Source organism: Carassius auratus, chromosome 2 (genome assembly GCF_003368295.1).
Source record: "Carassius auratus strain Wakin chromosome 2, ASM336829v1, whole genome shotgun sequence".
Taxonomy (NCBI): Eukaryota; Metazoa; Chordata; class Actinopteri; order Cypriniformes; family Cyprinidae; genus Carassius; species Carassius auratus.
The window spans coordinates 29,893,217-29,918,383 of record NC_039244.1 but is presented as its reverse complement, the minus strand read 5'-3'; the positions used below and the strand labels follow the sequence as shown (position 1 = coordinate 29,918,383).

Sequence of the window (25,167 nt, the reverse complement as noted above, 5' to 3'; positions counted from 1 at the left end):
ATTTTGAAAGGCCTAATCATCTGCAATTTGTACTGGCTGTGAATAAGAAAGCTGAAATGTAGTCTGATACTCATTTTGGATTATTTGGAACATTACTGTCTTTCACGTGATTCCCATGAATTTCGTGTGTCAAAAACATTCCTAGGATATAGTCATCATGCCTATATATATACAAAAGCAACAAAAAGTAATATAAGATTAAGTGAGATACAGAGCTGAAATATAAATGGTTCAATCAGCAAGGCTGCAATTTCCAGAAAGAAGATGAAGATGGTAAGAAATAAACAACAAGTGTCATTTCAACCGCTGGCATCTTGATAGTTCAGCCAGAAATGAAATTTCCAATGAGTTGTCCCAAAACGGCATGAATTTCTTTCTTCTGATGAGCACAATCTTTTTAAGAAAATCTGCAACCAAACATTTGATGAAGTCATTGTCTTCTATAGTGTATAAATATTTTACATATCATAAAAATAACTGGAAAACAACATTTTTCAACAAAGCTTAATTGTGATGACATTTGCTGAACTGAGGTATTGATTGCATTGATCTGAAATGTCCATTTAGTGCTGTTATACAGGTCATGGTAATTATAAAATGTTTCCATTTTTGCTTACATACTGTATAATTTTATTATATGCAGTATGACATTTTAAACATCTAAGCTCTTTAAGCACAACATAACCCAATACAACTGCAAGGTGTAAACGTTACCATTTAAAAAAATATAGAATTTAATTGTCTTAAATAACAGATGGCATGAAATTGCAGTATCCTTATGATTTTTTTTTTTTATTCAAGTGTGCTATTAGTATACTTAGGAAAGCATGGAAAGCTATGTTTTTAGTTAACTTTTTATGTACTTCTCAGAAATGGGCTTTATGTACTCCTCAGAAATATACTTAAAATGACATTTAAGCATATTTATACTTACAAAAAGTCTAAATATATTTGTGCTATACTCCTAGAATCTGTGTTTTCATTATTATATGGTAGAGGGCGCTAGTACACATTTCTGTACAGAATTTCCAAAAAAAAAAAAAAAAAACACAAGTGAAGAAAAAAGAAACTAACACATATTATCTAACACGATCATCTGATATGAAACAGCATCAAAACTGTAACGTTATAAGATATTGACTGATGAAGAGGTAATAATTACAGTCAGGCTTTGGGGTGTTGATCGCCTCCATCCATGTTTTGATTATCATTCTGAATCCAATTTATAGTCTTTTTTCAGCTTTTTGTTCAAAATTGTATTTCTTTATTTTCTATGAAACACATTAAAGTGTTTCAAAAATGAATACATGAAGCTGGAACAAAATGTTTTTGTTTACAAGCAGATACCCTGTTCTTTCTTTGGAAGTTTTGTATGTTCAGATATTCATACAACAAAATATATACACATTAAAACCTAAATAGGGACATAGTTCTATACTTAAAGTATGATGTAACGTTCACTTAAAGAAAACTTATGAGTATACTTGCAGTAGAAAACTACTTAACTAGTAGTTTACTGAGGCTATACTTCAAAGTGTAAAAAGTATTTAATTAGTAAACTATCAGTATACCTATAAATTCACTATTAGTATAATTGCAGTATAAACTACAAACAGAGGTAAACTAGTTGTGTAATAAAGTTTGCTACTGTTATACTTAAAGTATACATAAAAGTATACTTTTATATACTACAAAATGGGCCAATTTAGTCCCAAGGAGTACTGAAACAGTACTCAAGTATACTACTAAAACACTGATATTTGTGTACTTGCTTCTAAAAATATACTTGAACTTTACTTAAGTATACTTATACTTAAAAATAAACTTGAAGTATACTACTTTTTTATAATGGCATTCTTTGAGTATTTGAAAGATTCTGGCACTAATATAATTAAATGGTTAGAACGTGTTTAAAGTACAGTACAGATCATTGTGAAGTGTACCACATGTAATACTGAGAAGGCTAAATGACATTTCAAGGCCTTAAGTAAACAGTTTGATATTTGTCATTCACAGTATTCTCAATCTTTGTGTGTAACTAGAGGATTCTGGGAGCTGTCTGTAGGCAGCAGTCCACCAATGCAGTTAAGCACATTCAGGCCATGTACACACTGTACATTTTCAGGAGTGACAACCATATTTAAAATACAGTATAGTGTGAACAGAACTCACTCTCCAAACTGTGAAGATTGACCCTGTTGTAACTATAGCAGGTAGAGTCATTGTGTTTTGATTATGTTTAGAGGATTGCTTCACATAGTATGCTCTTGAATGGTTGCCATGTCCATTGATTATAAATGACACTTATTAAGTGTCTTTGAACTTTTTTGTTTGGGCTCGGCTCGTATAGCGATCTATTTAATGTGATAAAGTTGGCAGGTGCAGGACACAATGTTTTGGTATGTGGCTCATTCCTAAGAAAACGTTTGGATTTTTACTGGAGTTTATTATAGGCTTGTTCTCATTTGCCTTTTTAATGTTAAGTTCTGTACCTCCTTCACTGTGATTTCTTTCATCATAATTCTCATACATGATGTTTAAATACATCATTAACAACAAGTTGTTCAGTTTTGTTCTGTACACATTACATATAATTTTTCAGGAGCCCATTTGAAAAAAGCAAAACAACAACAGACAACACAATAACAGTATTGCAGTAAAGCTCCTGTAGCATGGTTAGAATGTGAGGAAAGAGCTGATACATAAAGACAAAAAGTCATGAGAGGAGGCAGTGTTTCCATTACGCTGTGATCGGCTCATTAACCTGTATGTGTCACAATGCTTGTCTATCATGTTTGTAAATTGCCATGAATCAGTCAACCAAATTAGTGGAAATGGAGGGACCAATTACAAAGCAAACAACTCACCCACTCAGATTATCATTTTTGGTCACAACCAAATTAAATTAAATATGAAATAACTTAAAACATGTGATTGTCTTTGAGTGAGCTGTTTTTTAAAAGCTCTCAGCTCAGGTCAATCAAAGCTGTGTTGATCATCATGTGTTTACTGAATACTTTATGACTAATGTTTAGAAGAGAAGGTGACAGTTAATAACAATACCCTGTTTAATATTAACAAACAACAGTTTGTAACGAGCAGCAACCTCCCGCTCTCTCGTGAAGCGAATAAGGATAGGGGTAAATCCCATAGACTCCTCATGTTAAATTGCCCAACTTTACAGCAGAAAAAAAACATGTTTACAGCCTGGTGAAAAAATTGTTTTGGTCTAAATAGCTTCTTTTTTTTTCAAGATTTTGCCCTTCTTTGAATTTTTTTTATAACTCATCCGTTTAAATTATATTAAGACTTAAAGTTCTGCATAATTAGGGGCGTGGTCACTTGACTGACATCTGCTTAGTGGGCGTGGCTTCAGCAACTAGCTCCCGCCTTTTTGCCCATTTTCGATTATCCGGGAGAGTCGTGCGGTGACGCGCTGCCAAGATGGCAAAGGCCCGCTCTGCACATTTTAGGCTTCAAAAACACACTTCAGGTGTCTACGGGTGACGTCATGGACACTACGTCCATGTTTTTATACAGTCTATGGTTTGTCATAACAAAAAATATTTGTGGCTATTGTATTATTATGAAAATGTTTAAAAATGCATAAGCAATAAGTCTTTGATTTTGAAGTGATTTTAATAAACAGCATGTTAATAAACATTATAGTATTGGTTACTGTAATGCTAATATAAATAAATAGAAGCCTTTTGTACATATGTACACTGCCGTTCAAATGTTTGGATATGTTTAAGGATTGTTAAATTGATAAATTTCTCTCTAAAGCTCTTGCGGTTCTTTGATGTTACACACCGATCGGCCTGAAGATGATGACCCGCATCAAGTCGAACAAGCCTAATGATTCAATGAACCATTCATAAAGAACCATTTACTTCACTCCTGAATGAATCAACCATTTGAACGAATCAAACGAATGAATAAATTACTCGATGACTTAATCATTAAGACATTTACCAGTTTTTAGTTTATTATTTAGAGTATTATTTCATTAAATAAATAATTTAATATTTTCATAGTAATAATAATAAAATTATGAAAATAAATTAAAGTTATAGTTCACCCAACCAAAAATGACAATTATGTCATCATTTACTCACTTTGTCCAAAAGAGTATAGCTATGTCATAAGTTTTATCAAACAAAATACTTTTTGTAATCTCTGTTTGATGCTTCGAAAAGATCATTTAAAGTGATTGTTGTGCAGAGTAATTTCTTCAAATCTGATGTGTGATTAATTAGATTAATTCATCACAACATTATGTAATTAATTAGATTAACATTTTTGGATGCACAAACTGTTTCCAAAGCTGATAATAAATTAGCATATTCTAATGATTTCTGAAGGATTATGTGAAACTGAAGACAGGAGTAATGATGCTGATGGAAATTTAGCTTTGCATCACAGGGATAAATTATATTGAAAAGAATATTAAAATAGAAAATATTAAATTGCAATAACATTTCACAGCATTACTTTTTTACTGTATTTTTTACCAAATAAACCTAGCCTTGATGGGCAAAAGACACTTCATTAAAAAACATAAAACATCTTACTGATCCCAAACTTTTGAGCAGTGATAATTACTAAATTACTGTGGTAAAAATGGACCAGCTGTGTGATACAAGTCAGAGCAATGAAAAAAATCAGTCCAGTTATTGAGATCTGAGTTATTGGCATCAGCTGCATAATACAGTATGAATATATTTGGTTAAGTACGCTCAAGTAATTTGTGACAATATTTCTGCCTCAATATCTGATGTGTTCTTTCATTGTTGAACAAATTTAGCCATGTAGTTTGAAAATTCAGCTTTTCTTGCTGTCTTTCAGCAATCCCGGTAGACATGTTTAATGGCTTTTCCATGTGACTCCCTAAAAGATTCATGATTTCTTGCTCTCTGCTCATTTAGGTGGAGAAATCATTGGCCTCTAAAGCATTACACACAATACAACCCATTGTTTAGCATGGCTTTGTTAAAATAAGACTGACCTACAGAATGTGTGATCAGACACTTCAGAGAATGCTTTTGCTTAGTATGGTTGTGTCCTCTTTCCATATTGTTCATTAAAATACAGGAGGAATTGTGCACACTGATAGCATTGTTTATTTGCATGTGCTGTGCAAGTTTATATATATTGGATATTGACCTAAATAAGCCCAAATATTAGTATTACATGAAATCAGCAGTGTGCAATTCTCAGTTTCTGAATGTAAAAATGTGCCCGATCTGAACTCTTCTTCGATTTGAACACTCACTCTTCTGTCGTTTGATCATCTTTTGACGAATGCCCTGATCAAAAGAAAATGAACATACATATCCTTTTCATTTCTGTTCCCCCATCTTCCTGTGGGCAGTAATAGCTCAGTGTTATTTGTGGCAGGCAAATGGTGCTGACATTTGGGAAGGAGGTGCATATTTGAAAAATCACACAAAATTCCGTTCAGGTTCAGGTTCAGTGCATTTAGTGCCTGATTGAGTTGTGGGAGGTTGATGTATAAAAAGCTTTTTGCACTGAAATATTGTACACAAAAATGGCACAGCTGTTTAGTACATTTCAATAGGGAAAACAATGTTTAATTCCCATGTTTTTGCAGTTGCTCTCTGTAAAGTGTGACTTGCCAACGCATGCAATCTTCCCTTTTTCAGGTATACCATGTCCGATAATTATAGCATGGGCCATTGGAAAACTTTACTATGAAAACGAACAGTAAGTAGCTGATTTGCAGAAAGAAATGCTTGTGATTGGAGTAAAAGAGTGCTGAACATGATAATTGTAGAGTAAATCAGGCAAGAGATGTCAATTAATGAGCCTTTGATTGGAATTCTTGGAAATGGGTGTAATTTTCTCCAAATTAAATGTTTATAACACTGAAAGAGTAGTATGCAAAAAAATAAGTGTACCTTTTTATGTTTTAGCTAAGAATATGGGGGGGGGGTAAAGAATAAAAACCTGTTCATAAAAATTTAGGATTTTTACTGGATTTTTACATTGTTAGTTAATTGCTAACAATATAGGAACATCTCCTGCAATATAGGACCTTTACAAAATAAATAAATAAATAAACTTATATTTCTAATTATTTGTATTATTTAAACTTAGAGTATATTTTTTTAATTATCCAAATAATTTTATGCTGTAAGTATACTAATAGTTCTACAAGTATATACTTAAATGTGTAGTATATTTCAGACTAAATCACCCAATTTTAGTAATACATTTTGAGTAAATAAATAATTGGCAAAAGCAATGAACTGCATTTTGTAAGGTAAGTTAATGAACTATTGCTGAATTTACAACATGGCATTGAAAATGATACTGAATAAAAATGTTACGTAAAATATAAAATATATAAACATTAAACTATTAGTACTTCACTTGTATTATAGTTGCAACACTAAAGAAAAAGTTAGATGTATCTAGATGTAACATAGATGTATGTGATCCAACTTAGTCCCAAGTAGTATTGAAATACAATTCAACCCATTGTTAATTTTATTCACAAAATAAAGTATATATTTAATTGTGGAAGTGTATATATGCTGTGAGAAGTGAGGACACACTGAAGAAAATCTCTGTGTTCCAGATGCTGGTTTGGGAAGGAACCTGGAAAGCACATAGACTACATTTATCAGGGGCCCGTGATTTTAGTTCTTCTTGTAAGTATTATTGTATTATTGCCTATCTCTGATTTGTGATTTGTGGTCCAACAAGTGGAGGAATAATGTAAAGATATTGAAAGGATATGAACAAAAATGAACTCTTAAACCATTACAAAGACTGAGATGGCCAAAATGTAAATGTAATAAACATTGTGATTTAAAAAATTATTAACATCAGCAAATAGAAGCCAGACCTTGCCAGAATATCAGCTTTTAATATCAGAGCAATGTCTGCTGTTTTCAGATAGGGAACTGAAGTACTGAAGGGAATTACCGAACTGATGCTAGTTAAGTTGAATCTATTTCTTCATGTAAAAGCATTAAAACAGTATTTAATGTACATAAGCTATTCTGCAGGGGCAAAACCCTAAATTGTCTTTATGAGCTCTCCACAGCTTGAAATATCTGCATATTATGTGCAGAAACATCAAACTGTTTCAAGAACATGCACAACCACTTACCTCTTAACTCTTTTCTTTCTCTCTGATATAGATCAATTTTGTGTTCCTTTTCAACATTGTGCGCATTTTAATGACAAAACTGAGGGCTTCAACCACATCTGAAACAATACAATACAGGTAAAGATCTTTAACTAACTACTGCTCACTATGACTGTACTGAGCAAGAGTAGTGAGATATGTTTGCTTAGGCTGAATGACAAAACGACAAAAATAAATGCTCTTTAATTATTTACTTAACCTCATGTAATTTTGAAACTCTCTCTTTCTTGTGACCATGAAGCTATACATAATGACAAGTGAAAAAATAATGTGTATATATATGTATATATATATTAATTGTATGCTGTCAGATGTGGGTCTAAGAAGATCCCAAAATGTTGACAACCTGACACAATTTGCATTTTCTAATCATTATCTAAAATATCAGATTGAATACTTTTTAACTAAAAAAACATGCATGCATGGATTTTTTGCACCCACATTTGAACCTGACTGTGTTAAACACACTGCATACTCAAGAACATCAAAGCAAATGCTCCGTTTACATTATTGTGTAATATCAGAACAGCTAATCAGCTGTCTTTAGGTCAGCGTACAAAGAAGGAAAAATAAAATTCAGCTCATTTGAGTGACAGTATTAAGCCCCTTCCTCTCACACTGACATACACGCAAAGGCAGGAGAATTTTTCCGTATTTTTTTTTCTGTATATTTTCTGAAACGATGACGTCATCAGCCCACGTCTCGCCCCTAGTCAGACACCGCTACGTAACAGCAATAACAACATGAAAAAACATGTTGTCTTTTTATTAACTAACATTAACACAGATTAATAAATGTTCCATGTTCATTTGTGTACCATGCGCAAGGTTTCTGAGCATAGTCCATGTCTTCTCTGTTTTAAGTGTATCTCTGTGGCAGAATTACAGCGCCACATGCTGGTCTGGCATGTATACTACATCGTTTTGTGGTTTCGTGCAGACGCGGATATTTCTAAAGATGAGGAAAAAAAAAGATCGAATTGGGGTGAGCTCTTTCTCCGTGTGGACGGGGCCGATGAAGTAATGGGTACTTACGGTTTGGATAGAAATGTAGCGGAGTAAAGAGTACAATATTTGCCTCTCAAATGTACTTGAGTAAAGTCATGAGTACTCCCCAGAAATTATACTTGAGTAAAGTACAGATCCCTTGAAACTGTACTTAAGTACTGTACTCAAGTAAATGTACTCCGTTATTGTTCGGCTCTGATTTTATTGCATTAACTGTGAAATTAAAATATGATAACTAAGACATTAGTTTGTTGTGGTTTAGTGTGTCAGAAGCATTACATATATCAAGGAAAACAGAACCTACTTAAGTTAACTTTGTTCTATGATCAAGATTCCTCTTTATGCCACTATATAGACACTAAACCTGTTCTAAACACAATCAAAAAAGCTCATCTTTATCCTTATGCAAATCTGTATTGTCATGTTATTTGAAGTTACTTGGTTTTGGAGATTGAGGATTTGAAGGTGCAGTTTTTTTTAAAGGCTTTTAGATTGCTTGAAACTCAGAAATATTTAACATAAAAGCATGACTTTCTAATGTGTGAATGTATCTCAGGGCAATACTTAGTTCAGTCAGAGCAGGGAATAAAAGGAGTCCTTTCATATGAGTTTGCTGAGAATGCATTTGCAAACTTAGTTGTGGCGCTTCACTTGATTTCCTAAGTATTAACAGCGTGAGTCTGAGTCTTGAGGACAAGCTTATGTATAATTAATCCTCTTTTCTCAAAAAAGTTAGGATTTCGATGTCGCTTGAATTTCAGAATTGACCAAAACTAGTGCTGTCAATCAATTAAAATAAAATAACTACTTAATCGCACCTTATATTAAAGCTTTTAAATATACTTTTATATTGCACTTATTTCACTTTCAGTCTTGAAGTGAAAGTAGAAACAAAACAGTATATTTTATTATTTGTTTAATGGCATCTTTTTTATGACTGAAGGAGATCATTGATATCAATGCTACTGATATCTCAATGATTTTTTATTCTAATATTTAACCATTGACTTAAGCTATTTAACATTACATTATAACCGAATGTCATTAATTGTTACATTTATTAGACTTAAGAAACAACATTGGACAGTATTTCCTCACATCTCTTTACCTCTTAAAGTCTCTACTGATGTGCTGACAAATTGAATCGTGTGTGTTAGATTAGGGGGACAGTGCTGGGCTGCTCCAGGACAGTTTGGAAAACCACAGCATTTCAGAGACATGTTCTTAAATGTGGCTCATATATACTTACATACATGTATAGTTTAAAGGCAGATTTAATCATCTTTTTGGTATCTTCATGACTTTGGAATCCCTATCACTCTCTGTTGTTAAAACTTCTAAAATATAACTTAATTATCTAAAAAACTAAAAACTGAAATAATCTCTGTTCCTCTCCCTGTTACCATTGTGATGAGATGCACAGCAGACTGTTGTCACTCAATGGCTGGATATCTTAACTAGTGCATGCAGAATACCATATGTTTTATAGATAACTGGACAAATTTTGGGGGCAGATGTGACCTGTTGAAAATAGGTGGTCTTCATTCCTGCAGGGGTGGTGCCGCTCTTCTCTTTAGAAATATAACACATAGTTTTAGAGTTTGTACTCTTAGAGTTTGTACCCTTTGTAAGCCTGCTAGCCGCCTCACATCACAGAATTCATTAAATTCTCAGCACATAGAGACTCCAACACCTAGATATCACACTATGAAGCAGGGATCCTCAAATCTGGCCCACAAGATCCACTTTCTTGGAGAGTTTAGCTCTAACCCTAATAAAACACACCTGACCATGCAAATCAATGTCTTCAGGATCATTAGAAAATCACAGGTAGGTGAGTTTTAGCATAGTTGAAGCTAAACTACAGCACATTGGCCCTCCAGGGCAAGATTTGAGGAACCCTGCTATAGAGTCTGTGTTTGTTCCCTGAACTAGCAAATACAAAAAAAAAAAAAAAACTTTTTTTGTAAATGACATGATCACAGATCAAAACCTAGATGTGCTCTGTTTGATAGAAACCTGGCTAAAGCCAGATTATAAAACTACTTTAAATAAGACTACCCCCCAAGATTACTTTTATAAACATGAGGTGCATCCAAAAGGTAAATGGGGAGGTGTTGCTACAATTTCTGAGAAGTCTTATTTCAGGTATACTTCGTTTGAATGAATGGTACCTGATATAACATTATTTAGTGTAATAAGTGTTAATGATAAATGCCTATTTACATTTGTACTGGCTACTGTATACAGGCCACCAAGGCACCATACAGATTTTATCAAATAATTTGCTGATTTTCTATCTGAGAAAACTCCTTTACACTTAAAGGCAATTAAGGAAAGTCATAGATGGTCTTCTGAATACTATTCATTTGTCAAAGTCATAAGGATTATGTCCCAAAAAACTTTAGACTGGCTGTTATTAAGAATCTCATAAAAAAAAAAACACAACACAAATTTATCCCAGAGAATTAATTACAGACCCAACTCAAATCTCCCTTTTCTGTCAAATATACTAGAAAAGACAGTATCCGATATGTTCCTTCTTAGAGACAATTTTTATCTGTGACAATTTCCAGTCAGTATTTAGACCGTATTATAGTACTGAGACTGCTCTCATCAGAGTTGCAAATGACCTGCTCTTATTACTGATTGTGGATGAATCTTTCTATTAGTGCTACTGGATCTTAGCATTGCATTCAACTCTATCAACCAAAATTATTTTGACTAGACTAGAAAATAATGTTGGAATTAGTGAAATTGCATTGGTGTGGTTCAAATCATATTTATCTGACCATCATCAATTTATAGCAGTAAACAATGGGGAGTATGGAGTACCATAAGGCTTAGTACTAGGACTGTTGCTTTTCACACTTTACATTCCACCTTTGTGAGACATCGTCAAGAAACATGGTATTAGCTTTTACTGTTATGCTAATGATTAACTGTTAAGCTGCATTAATTAGTTCAACCAGAACCAGGAACACTTCCCATAACACCCAATGTACTTGTTACATCGTAAGAAGAATGGGATCTACACTACTAGACGGTTTCATTCTTATTCCAAGGTCACCTTAGCCACCTGATACAGTCTGTACCCAGATCAGATGGTCACTGCAGTTATCCAGATCCAGTCTGTATCCAATCCTAATGGTGAATCTAGAGATGACCTCTAGAGCCCTGAATGCAAGTGGAGACCATGACAATTAAATGAGTTCTTGAAACAGATTCCTTGCAAAGACCTCGTCACCTAGACAGCCATCGGCACAAGACCTCAGGATCCAGATGAGTCCTCTGCACGGTGTGTCTTGTGTTGCAGTCTGGAATTAAACCACACCATGCTGGTTTCATCTGGCCAGATGAGAACTGGTCCCCCGACTGAGTCTGGTTTCTCACAATGTTTTTTTTCACCATTTTTGTCACAGATGGAGTTTTGGTTCCTTTCCACTGTCGCCTTTGGCTTTTTTAGTTGGGGATACTTAATTTCTTGCAAAATTGTCATACTTGATAACACAGATACTATTTGAACTAAACTGAGCTGAACGATGACATCACTGAATCATTGATGAACTGACTTTAACAAAAAAAAGTGTTTTCTATTGTCCTCTTACATTATAGACATGCTAGTTTCATATATAAGCACAGACAAATGGCTGACAAGACAGGATTTTACAATTTTTACTGATATAGGGCCGTACAACATCTAATTTAACCACAGTTCCTATCTTAGAGAAAGAAGCAGTAGTTGTGAGTAGGGTGGCCAACCCTAGCTCCGCCCCTGCGTTAATTGCATGAATTTCTTTACGCAAAAAAAGAAAAAAAAATTAACTCATTAATTTTGCCAGCCCTTATCAGAACCCATACTCATTAACTTTATATTTTAACATTTTCTGAAGAAAACGAGTTGTTTATGAGGTGGTTTAAGAAATAGGTTATGAGGCGTTTAACCCATGCCAAACCTGTATTTTAAATTCTAAAGTATATTTAGTAGTATATTGCAATTTATGGACTTGAATCTACTAAGTAACCTTAACTAGATTTTCTGAATATATTTTTTAAATATAATTAAAAAAAAATATATATTCTATTTATATGATTTTCTCACACAACATATGTGGGTCTTTATCCATGTAAAAATATATTTTAGGTTTTTTGCAGGTGAAAAATGAGTTTTATACAAATACTGAATGCATTAAATACATACAAGAGCGCACTCCCTAAAAAGCTATTACTCATTTAATCGTCATCTCGCAAAGTTACGTTATAATGAATCTCTCTATACTGCACAATCAATCTTTAATTTATATTGTTATGATAAGATGGTTTTTGGGCTTATATAACTGAGCACTGGACAAAAACTATGGTGTTATAGAAATCAACAGACTGGCTGCTTTGTTCAGTCCTGTAAAAAAAAAAAAAAAAAAAAAAAAAAAAAAAACACCTCCATAGTAAAAATTATTCATCTGATGGTTTGCTTCCTTTGGCATTTGCTTTCTCTGTTCAATTAAATTCAATTCAAGTTTATTTTTATAGCGCTTATTACGATACAAATCATTGCAAAGCAACTTTACTGAAAATTAAGTTTCTACAATATTTAGTAGTGGCTTATAAGCCATGCACTCTCCATGTGTTATGTGGGCTGACGGTCAATAATAAGAGTTCTGTGACATTGATCTGTTCCAACTGTCTGGATGTTGAGGAATTATCATCTGGGATTTGAATTAACCCCTCTGTTTGTACTAATAGGAGAAGAGATGCCCTGTTGAAATATTTACTATCTGCCTCAGTAAAAGCCCTGTGCAATCTGTCGACTTTGAGTCTGCTGTATCCTTGCAACTTATCTGTATGGTGAGAAGTGTTCACTCCTTCCAATGCATGTGAACTATAGACTTGTCTGAAGCATTCATTCTGTCTGTCCCAGTAGAAACTCCACGCAGCTTGTTGACTTCCGAGTTTGCTACATCCTGGTAGCCCACCTGTGCTGAGAGAAGTGACTGTTCCTCTGTCACGAATCTGAGGCTGGCATGCTCTGTCTGGATTATCCATTCTGTCTGTGTCAGAAGAAGCCCCGTTCAGCCCGTTGACTCCGAGTCCGCTGTATACCTGCCATTTATCTGTATTGTGAGAAGTGTTTGTTCCTTCCAACGCATGTGAACTGTATACTTTGTCTGAAGCATTCATTCTGTCTGTCTCAGTAGAAACCCTGCACAGCCTGTTGACCTCGAGTTTGCTGCATCCTTGTGGCCCACCTGCACTGAGAGAGGTGACTGTCCTTTGTCACGAATGTGAAGCTTGCACGCTCTGCCTGGAATTTCCACTCTGTCGGTGTCAGGAGAAGCCACCTTACCATAAGACCGTGCACCTGCTGTATACATACTCGACTGATATCATTCACCTCAAATTTTGCATCTGTGGAAGAAGGAAGGAAGGTTGGAATTACATACTTACCGGAGGAGACTTACCGGACCTCTCACTTTCCATACACATCCCCACCTTAAGGCTGTGTATCTGCCGTGTACATACCTGACTTATATCCATCTGTCCCAAATTCTGCATCTGTGAAAGAAGGAAGGAAGGTTGGAAGTACCTAATTATCAGAGGAGGCTTATCAGACTGCTGGCTTGCCAATCGTATCCCCACCTGTGAAATACCTACTTGACCACTCATCTGTCCATCTATTGGGGGACCAGCACAGAGGAAGAGGGTGGGAGAGTCCCCGGTCGCTGCACTGTTCACCTTCGATCCCTGAGGGCAACAAAGAAGAAGATTTTAGATTAGGATTTCCAATTTGCTTTTACTTCAAAATTAAACTTGTTAAATTTATTCTCTGTCTCAGACTCTTCCCTCTGATACACTCCTCGAGGTGGTCCTGGTTTAGGGGTGGGCGTAGTCTAGCTTGGGCCACCTGACCTGTGACACTAAGATGGAAGAATGCTGTTTTTGTAACATGGGAAATATGGTTTTCAAAAGACATGTTGCGGTCTAATATAACACCCAGATTTTTGACTGTAGAGGAAGTAGCAGTGCATCTAGTTGCAAACTGTAGTCTACTAGATTCTGTGTACTGTTTTTTTGGTCCAATAAGTAATATCTGTCTTATCAGAATTTAATAGGAGTAAAATATTGGTCATCCAATCTTTTACATTTTTAACACACTCTGTTAGCTTAGATTATTTAGAAGTTTCATCTGGTCTCGTTGACATATATAGTTGAGTATCATCAGCATAGCAGTGGAAACTAATCCCGTATTTTCTAATAATATTACCAAGGGGCAACATGTATATTGAAAATAGAAGGGGACCTAGGACGGATCCTTGTGGCACTCCATATTTTATTGGTGATATATGAGATGACTCCCCATTTAAATAAACAAAATGGTAGCGATCGGACAGGTAGGATCTAAACCATCTTAGAGCCTGTCCTTGAATACCAGTATAGTTTTGTAATCGATCTATGAGTATGTCATGTTCTATGGTGTCAAACGCAGCACTAAGATCAAGTAAACAAGCAATGAGATGCAGCCTTCTCTGTACCCCTGTAAAACCGGGCCTGAAGGGATTTTATTTGGGGATGCTTGACATCAAACTGTTGGACAGTGGGTTCTAGCTTATTCTCTCTTACTGACACACAGACATTTAACATTTATCCATAAAATAGTTTCCGGAATGTCAGTCATAACCAAATAATTCACATTCACACGTGCTTCTGTTTGTGGTTCCACTGGAACCTTTCCATTGCACAGAAAGTTCCTAGTAGTGGACAAAGGTTCTTTAGATAATAAAAATGATCGTTACACTAAGAAAAAAAAATATATTTTAGGAAATGACCACTGAAAGGTTCTTTGGGGAACAAAAAATGACTGTTCTTTTGCATCACAACAAAAAAAGGTTTGTAAAGCCACATTCACACCAAGAACAATAACTATAAAGATAACGATATTAGCGTCCACACCAGCGAACGATATCGTCTGTTTATTGAGCGCACGTGTGTCTGCCGCTTTAAACCCTTGAGCTCGTTATAGCAGGATGGATTCTGATTGGATGTCAATGTTTGTATTGTTCATCAGCTGTAAAAAAAATTGTTCTGAAAATGATTCCAAGGATACAGTCCTTTATGCTTTTATCGTTACAGTTGTGTGGACTCTGCTATTCTTTAATATTGAGAACGATTTTTAGAAATATATCTTTATCGTTATCTTTATAGTTATCGTGCTTGGTGTGAACGGGCCTTATCAGCTGCTATATTTAATATGAGGTCTGCAACCATGGGACCTTTTAAAAGTTTAAATACAGTGAACATAGCTAATAGATGTCACACAATTTCTCTATATTTTATAAAGTAATGAGAAGTTGAAATTAGGGAGTTTCAAATCAGTTATGTAGCAAAAAACAAATGATTTATTTTGTTGCTCTCTCTCCATTTTCTCTCTTTCTGTGATTGCAGGAAAGCGGTGAAGGCCACTCTAGTGCTTCTGCCTTTACTCGGTATCACATACATGCTGTTTTTTGTGAACCCAGGCGAGGATGACATATCTCAGATTGTATTCATCTATTTCAACTCATTTCTCCAGTCCTTTCAGGTCAGTCATACATTACGTCTTTACAGAGATTTTCATGCCCATATTGATCACATTTATAAAACTACTGTTAGTTCAGAGAAAATTATGGTGAAAAGATAAGTAAAGATAAATAAGATAGTTATTGTAATATTTGCTTTGAATTTAAGTAAATCATAGTTGACCAATACTAAAGCCACTTTGAAAAAAAAATTCCTGTAATTAAGGGCTGCAATAATAATTAATACTACTACTACAACTGTTAATTACAAAAATGTAGAGTTGAATCAGTACTAATAATGAACATGTACAGTACTGTGAGGTTCCTTGTCCCTTTTTCTGCCACTCCTATTACCCAACCAACCTGTCTTCTTTGATCCATGTTTCCATTGAAAATTATTTATGAGACATCCCTGAAAGACACTGAAATATTGCAGCAAGGCTAAAAGAGGACACATGTGTTGGCTTTCATCTGTAATTGCAATTTTCTGTGTTTGGAAAGATTATTATTTGATTTTATTGTAAATGTTCTGCTAAGATATATAGGCTAACATAATTACTGATTGCACATAATAATAATAATAATAATAATAAAACAATAGCAAATGCACATTACCATTTAAACGTCTGGGAGATGGTAAGGTTTATGCATTGTGTTTTTTTAAAAGTCTTTAAAAAAAGGAATATTGTGAAATGTTATTACTATTAAAAGTAATGTTTTTTTCTAATTTATTTCAGTATGTATATTTTTTATGTGATGGAAATTTTCAAGTTTTTTTTTTACATCATTACTACAGTCTTCGGTGTCACATGATATTTCAGAAATCATACTCATATGCTGATTTAGCGCTAAAAAAAAAAAAATTATAATAAATGCTACAGTTTTTCCACAATTATTTAAACAATAAAACTGAAACTTGAAATGCAATTACTAAAATCCAAAATTGAACAAAAAGTGTTCTGTAGTTTAGTATACACAGTTATCACAATAGATATTCCACTTATATTTTCCAACCAAAATGACAAAAACACCAAATAACACTTCAAGGAAAAATATGTTACAGTGTTTTCACAACAATACCGTGGTTTCATTTTGAAACAAAATAAATTCACAGTAAACACTTTGTTAACATTAAGACTGTCTTCAATATTTGGCCATAAGATTTTCGTCAACATCACATTCATGCATTGGGGCCTTCCACCTCCATGTAGATAAATATTACTCTATTTGATTGAGGACAGGGGATTAAGGTGTAAAATAGAGACTCATGAACTGAGGTTGAGCCTGAAACTATTTTGGAAAAAGATCTGCAGGGTGAAAACTGACACTGTCCCATACTGTAATTATATAACTGATATATTCATCCTGACGGGCCTGCTCAAGTAACAACTGGTCTACAGCCTGCCACAGCATATTCACATATAGCCACAAACAAGGAGTTGTTTCCCTCACATTGTCCAGGCACTTGGATGGCTGCCTGTTGGCCAATTAGGTCATGCACACAGCATGGTTTTTGGCAGAGTGAAACTCTCTGCATACAATAGTTGACATTGGTAGTGTCTAGTACAGTACTGTAAAAATCAGTCCTTACAAATGTAAAAAATGAAAGTATGATACACCAAAGCACTGTACCTTTGAAGGGATTGTTCACACACAAAAATCTGTTAATTTACTCACTCTCAGGCCATCCAAGATGTGGATGACTTCTTTTCCTCTTTAGTAGAACAGTAAAGAAGAGTTTTAGCTGAAACTGTGGTCCTCTGTGATTCATAAAATGCAAGTAAACACCTCCATGTTTTTGAGAATAAAAATAAAACACATATCAAGGAGCTCAAAATGAATGCATGACCACACCAATATTTTTTTCCAAAGTGTATAATTCAATTACTGAAATAATTGCCTAATAGGAATTTTACTTTGGTGCTGTAAAAATATTGTGATATACAAGTGAGTAAACTTACAAAATCAGCAGGGGATCAAACAATTATTTTCCCCACTGTATATGGTATCTAACTGTGATCATCCGTAAACTATATTTATTCAGATTTATTGTAATTAGTCTCATGAGCACTAACAGCAATTGCTCTAGTTCAGTGGTTCCCAAACCTGGTCCTGGAGTAAACTATTCTGACCCAAGTATTTCAGGTCCTAGAGCCCATCCACACGGAGACGTGATTACATTTATATGTAAAAAATTTGTATCGTATCGGCATTTCGTCCAGATGGATCCAGCATTGGGGATCCTGAAACCTCTATTTTTTTAAACAAGGTCCCAGAGTGGATAAATCTGAAAATGACACTCTTGCGTCTTTGTGTGGACAGCCAATCTGTTTATTTTGTGAAATGATGATGTCATCACCCCACATCTCGACCTTAGCCAGACACTGCTACATCACGTAAAAGCAATAACAACAACAAAAATGGCGGACTACATACTTGTGTTCATGCTGCAAAAGTGTCTTAGCCTAGGGGCTCTGTACCATAACGACAACTCCTCACTCTCAATATCTTGATATCACAGTATCTCGCGGGAACCTCACCCTCTCCACCATGTTGGCAGGATTCCAGCGGCCAAACATGATTGTTTATGAGTGTTGTTAAGGTAGTAGAGGAGGTTCTCACAATTCCACACTGTTTTACCATGCCTGGAAGTCACTGCTTGGAATGGACTTGGAATACAATGGAATACAGTTTTTTAGGTTACTGAAATGGACAAAGCATCAGGGAGAGCAAGTCTCTGGCCTGGCGAGGAGACGCCGGATTGCTTTGTTGGCTGCAATAAGAAGAAAGGACCTTACTTTCGATCTCGCCCCCGAGTCAATGAGAGTGTGTTCTCTGCATTGTCACTTGGGTACATTCTCTAAAAAATGTCTTTATGTTGTTGTCTCTTAAAGCTACGAAGTGTATGTTACTTAATGTCGTTGCAAACCCTGAAGTACATCTGAAGTTGCTGCCTAGCTAACTATCTAACAAACTGTTGCCTGTTCGAAAATGCTCAATGGCCAACCATTAATGTTAACTAAAAAGTAGTTGAGATTCTGCTTATGACATTATGCTACACACTAAAATGCATGTGAAGAAACTTACCTTGACCAGTACAACACTGTTTTCACCACCTGGAGGCTTGTAGATGACCAAGTCCTGCACACAGCCACAGCAGAAAGCCTCGTAACTTTACAAAGACTTGTGGCTTTTAAACTCCTGCATTGTGTAGTGACTTACACCAAAAACAAGATAATTCACAATGTTCATATATGTGCATGGAGGTAAATGGTCAAGGTCTCAGTGCCATTCCGCTGCAGGGAGCTCGTATGGGTCGATATTTTGGATGTCTGGGAGCTTCTCAAAATACCACAGTTTTGCACTTGGCGTGAGCTTGTTCCTGTAAGGTTCCTTTTCTTTTGGACGTGAGTGCTGCTTTCACCTGGGAGAAGGCTTCTTCCGCCGACGGGGTCCAGCATACTTTCTCCGGCTGCCCCTTCCTGGTCAGGTCTGTCAGGGGGGTGGCTAAAGAGGAGAAGTTGGGGATAAAACAACGGTAATAACCCGCCAACCCCAAGAAGGCTCGTACCTGGGTATTTGTCTCGGGTCTTGGGGTGGCGTGGATGGCCTCAATTTTCTTGTCTTGCGGCCGGATGAGTCCTCGGCCGACTTGGTAGCCCAGGTACTTGGCCTCAGAGAGGACTAGGTGTCATTTTCGGGGGTTGGCGGCTTGGAGAGCGGTACCTGCCAATAGCCCTTGGTGAGGTCTAGGGTGCTGATATACCGGGCCCTTCCTAGCCGGTCCAGCAGTTTGTCCACCAGAGGCATGGGGTACCCGGAGGGTGCCATCCGGCTTTGGGACCATCACAATGGGGCTGGACCACGGACTCCGGGATGGTTCTATTACCCCCAACTTTAGCATCTGTTGGACCTCTTCCTCAATAGCCTGCCGACGAGCCTCCGGGACTCGGTAGGGCCGTTGCCTAAATACGACTCCTGGGGGCGTCCGGATATGGTGTTGAAGCACGTTGGTCTGCCCGGGCTGAGAGGAGAACACATCCTGGAACTGACTGACCAGGTGCTGCAGCTCCGTCTTCTGGGCATCCGAAAGGTGGGGGTTGACATCCACAACCACGGGCTCGGTGAGGCTCAGGGCAGCTACTTGGTCCCGGGTCCCCACCCATTTCTTTAGGAGGTTGATGTGGTAGAGTTGCTCCGCCTGCCGTCATCCCGGCTGTTTCAGGTGGTAAGTGACCGGTCCAATCCATTCCACAACCGAGTAGGGTCCCTTCCACGAGGCCAGAAATTTGCAGGCGGAGCTGGGGAGCAGGACCATGACGCGGTCTCAGGACCATGACGCGGTTCCCAAGCCTCCACCTACTCAGCAACGAGCCAAAGTAGCTCTTCTGATTGGCTGCAATTCTCTAATCTCTAAACAGTCCCGCCCACTACCTCTACAGATGCACAAATCACTTTTGAACCAAATATCTCAGTGCAAAAGGGAGAGCGCGAAACTTGTCACTTGAAAGCGAAAGACGGTGTTTGAGATTCATCGCAGCTGATTCAAGCAGCTGTAGTTATGTACTTTGTGTTTGTGTTAGAAAAATATACAAGACATTTCTGAGAAAATATTCTACTAGTGTGCAACTCTCATTTGATGAATTCACGGATGAATTTGCGGATGTTCAACATTTCTCCACGACTTCACATTTCTTGATGCGTGTGTGTAAATGCGTTTTGCACCACATTCACTGCAGCAATTGCTTCAAAAATGTGATCGTACGAGTTTCTAAATATGTGATTTGTAGAATAGGATTTGTGCACCTTCAATGAAGAACTTGAGAAGGTGTAACTGTTGTGTTGTGTTTGTAGGAGAGAAAAAAAGTCTACAGGTTTGCAACTCTTAAAACATTTCTCTCTGTGACTTCAAATTTACTGATACACATCTGTGGCTTTTCTCTACAACTACAAATCGCACTGCCACAGGTGTTCAGTTGTTTTGAATCAAAAATAACTTCATACAATAGCGCGTGTCATCTCTGAACCAGTGTCTACGGTGCCGATACAGTCAGCTGAGTACAGCGCTAGTGACGTCACTCGCAGCGGAATGCTGAGAACCCCACAGCTGGAAATAGCGTTATTGAGCAAAGTAACTTTAATGGTGAAGAATCTGATGAAATTAATCTGAGCGGGTAATTAATGTGTACAGGCAATGATAGCATTGATGCCATGTCTGATGATACAGATTCAGTTGACATTGAGGGCTCACAGGGAGATCTTCAAAAGGAAATCTCCTTATATCCCCTTGAGGAAATAAATCACTTTTTGGATGATACTTTTGGCAAACAGGTGAATTTAAACTGATCTAGAATAAACTGATCAGGAATGCATCACATGGGTTTCTTTTCCTTTTCCTTTTCTGTTATGTCTGTCTTTTCTCCTTTCAAATACATGTATGGCTAGTTTGAGGGTAGCCTCCATTAATGTTAATGGTGGGAGGGATAGACATAAACGTGATTTGCTATTAGAAAGCATACAGCTAAAAAGGCTAAATGTTGTATTGCTTCAGGAAACTCATAGTGATGTAGATAATGAAGCTGATTGGAAAATGTGCTGGAAGGGGCAACAAATACTTAGTCATAGGACAAATCTTAGTGCAGGTGTGGCGATTCTTTTTTCTCCAGAAACTAGAGTTAATATTTTAAAAACACAAATACGAATGTTTTGTCAGCAATATACTGTTAATTCCACAAATATAATAAAGAAAGTTATCCAAACTCTTGAACGATCTATAGATTCAATAGAGAAAGACTTGTTGGATAGACATGATCCTGGTTTATCTTACTGTCTACAACAGAAAAAGAGTGAGTTGGGGTCCTTTTTAAATGAAAGGGTGAAAGGAGCCTTGGTGAGGTCTCGGTTTATTGCAGTAAATGAGATGGATGCCCCAAGTGCGTATTTTTTTAACTTGAAACGTTCAGTAGCACAACAGAAACAAATGGTCTGCCTCCGTCTGCCTGATGGAAGGGTCACCACTGACACTGCAGAAATGCGCCATCATGCAGTGGATTTTTACTCCTGTCTATATACTATGGACTCTGATTTTAAGACTGCCTTGGACTCTTTTTTAATGTTTGATGAACTTTTTTAATGTTTGATCTGCTGCTACACAGCTCAGCTCGGGACGTTCCCCTGGTGTTGATGGGTTGACATCAGAGTTTTATAAACATTTTTGGGACCTTCTTGGTGTTGATCTCTATGAGGTTTTCTGTGAATGTTTTAAAGATGGGTTTTTGCCTGTCACATGTCGCCGTGCTGTTCTTTCTTTGCTTCCTAAAAAGGGAGATCTGTCTTTGTTATAGAACTGGAGGCCTGTTGCCTTAATGACCACAGAATATAAGATTTTGTCAAAATGTCTTGCCAATAGGTTAAACAAATACGTACACACAATAGTGCATAAAGATCAGACATATTGCATACCAAATAGGTCAATAATGGATAATTTGTTTTTAGTAAGAGACATTTTAGATATTTGTAAAACTAGTTTTTAGTTTTACAAATTAGAAAAGTTGCCCTAGATCAGGAAAAAGCTTTTAATAGGGTAGATCATGCTTATTTATTCAATTTACTTAAAGTTTTTGGTTTTGGGGAAAGCTTTTTAAATTGGATACAACTCCTTTATGCTGGTGCTTCATGTATGGTAAAAGTTGGGGGTAGTTTGAGTAAACCAATTTCTGTTCAAAGAGGAATACGACAAGGTTGCCCGCTGTCTGGTTTGTTGTACAGTATTGCTATTGAACCTCTACTTTTTAATCTAAGAAAGATTTTATGTGGGTTCTCAATACCAAATGTGATTCAGAACACAAATGTTTCTATTACTGCTTATGCTGATGATGTGACTGTGTTGGTTAGTGGTGGGCAAGATATTACTGCTCTGTCTGAAGTCCTTCATCTATATGAGAAGGCTTCAACAGCAAAGGTAAATTGGGCAAAAAGTAAGGCTTTTTGGGCAGGTCAAGATCCTCTACATTGTTTGCCATCACTACCAGGAAAGCTTGATTGGGGTAAATCAGGGTTAAAAATCTTAGGAGTTCATTTTGGTTCAAATGACTTTCAGAAGTTAAACTGGGAGGGTGTTATGGAGAAAGTATGCACCCGATTGTCTCGCTGGAATTGGCTGCTACCCAAACTATCCTACAGGGGGAGAGTCTTGATTGTAAATAATCTGGTTGCTTCCACATTGTGGCACAGATTTAATGTGTTACAACCACCGGCTGGACTAGTACAAGAAGTACAAAGGAAGTTAGTGAACTTTTTCTGGTCCGGACAACATTGGGTGCGTTCCTCTGTACTGTTTCTTCCAATACAAGAAGGAGGCCACAGTTTGGTGGATATCAGATCCAGGCTAATGACTTTTCGTTTACAAGCTGCCCAGAGACTATTATATAACAATGATAGTGCTTGGTCTGACACCGCAGTGGTACTTTTGAGAAGAGCTGGTGGAATGGGACTTGATAAGCATTTATTTCAGATGAAGCTAGAAGAGAATGAGCTTACAGATCTGACTCCTTTCTATAAATCTGTTCTGGAAGCCTGGAAAGTTTTTGCATTTTCAAGATCACCTGAAACACCTGCAGGGATGTGGCTTCTGGAGGAGCCATTGTTTCTTAACTCTTTCCTGCCTTCGAGACTTTTATCTTCAGCCTTTCTGCGTGCACGTCTACTGTCTGCCGGGTGCACAAAGCTTGGGCATTTACTACACACCAGTTTGGAAACCTTGGGTAGGAAAGCTGGAGTTAAGTCAACCAGAGGTTGACTCATCACAGAGGTGATTGGAGAACTGGATTTTAATTATCGTTCTTTCTCTCGTCTCTCGTCACATGGACTACTTTGAAGATGTTTTTATTACCTTTCTAGACATGGACAGTATACCGTACATACGTTTTCAATGGAGGGACAGAAAGCTCTTGGACTAAATCTAAAATATCTTAAACTGTGTTCTGAAGATGAGGTCTTACGGGTTTGGAATGACATGAGGGTGAGTCATTAATGACAACATTTTTATATTTGGGTAAACTATCCCTTTAAGAATGCTGCGAGCTTGACATAGACAGTGCTTCCTCTTTATGTCCTCAATAGCGGGAAGTGGTGTCACTGTGATGCGTTGGGCAGTTTTCACCACCCTCTGCAGTGCTTTGCGGTCAGCAGCTGAGCAGTTCCCATACCAGACTGTGATGCAACTGGTCAGGAGGCTCTCTATCACACACAGTTAAAAGTTCACCACTATGGCTGAAGACAGCTGGTTCTTCTCCAGTGTCCTGAGGAAGAAGAGGCACTGGTGAGCCTTCTTGACAAGGCTGGAGGTGTTTGTGGTCCAGGACAGTTACTCCGAGATGGTGGTTCCCTGGAACTTGAAGCTGGAGACACGTTCAACAACCATCATACGTCATGGTGTCAAGCGTGCTTCCTTTCTTCTTCCTGAAGTCAACAATGAGCTCCTTTGTCTTACTGGTGTTAAGGAGCAGGTTATTGTCCACACACCATGTGGCCAGGAGCTGTATCTCTTGTATCCCTGTAGGCAGTCTCATCATTGTCACTGATGAGGCCAATCACCATGGTGTCGTCTGCAAACTTAATGATGGATTTGGATCCATGCACAGGCTTGCAGTCGTGGGTGTAGAGCAGGGGTAGGCAAGTTCAGTCCTAGAGAACCGCAGTCCTGCACAGTTCAGCTCCAACCCTGAAAAAAAACCTCACCTGCCTGTACCTTAGTAAACCTGAATGGATTGATTAGCTTCTTCGGGTGTGTTTGATTAGGGTTGAAGCTGAGATCTGCAGGTCTGTGGCTCTTTAGGACCGAACTTGCCTACCCCTGGTGTAGAGGGAGTAAAGGAATGGGCTCAGCACACAACCCTGTGGTACGCTGGTGTTAATTGTGATGGTGGTGGAGTGGGTGTGGCCTGACCTAACATGCTGAGGTCTGTTGGTCAGAAACCACAATCTAGTTGCAGAGGGAGGTGTTAATGTCCAGGTTTCCAAGTTTTGTGGTCAGCTTGGAGGGAATGACGGTGTTAAATGCTGAACTGAAGTCAACAAACAACATCCTAACATACATGTTGTTATTGTCCAAGTGTGTGAGTGCAGAGTGCAGCACTGTGCATACTGCATCCTCTGTGCTCCTATTCCTGCGGTAGGCAAATTGGTGTGGGTCCAGTGTGGGTGAGAGGCAGTCTTTGAGGTGTGCTAGAACCAGTCACACGAAGCACTTCATAATGATGGGTGTGAGTGCTACGGGGCGATAGTCATTCAGGCAGATTGGGGAGGAGTGTTTCGGTACTGGCACAATGGATGTGGACTTAACCATGTTGGCACAGTTGCTTGGGTGAGGGACAGGTTAAAAATGTTTGTGAAGACCCCTGCAAGCTACTCTGCACATGCACTGCA

At 37.3% G+C, this 25,167-nt stretch overlaps 1 protein-coding gene across 1 annotated transcript in view; it reads left to right on the top strand.

The window, feature by feature from the left end:
• LOC113039904 (corticotropin-releasing factor receptor 2) overlaps positions 1–25,167 on the top strand; it is an 84,144-nt gene that overhangs the window by 36,334 nt on the left and 22,643 nt on the right. Inside the window, exons 7-10 of the mRNA XM_026198071.1 lie at positions 5,667–5,727; positions 6,605–6,677; positions 7,173–7,258; positions 15,629–15,764. Coding sequence (XP_026053856.1) covers positions 5,667–5,727; positions 6,605–6,677; positions 7,173–7,258; positions 15,629–15,764 — 356 coding nt within the window. The remainder of the gene's footprint in view (positions 1–5,666; positions 5,728–6,604; positions 6,678–7,172; positions 7,259–15,628; positions 15,765–25,167) is intronic.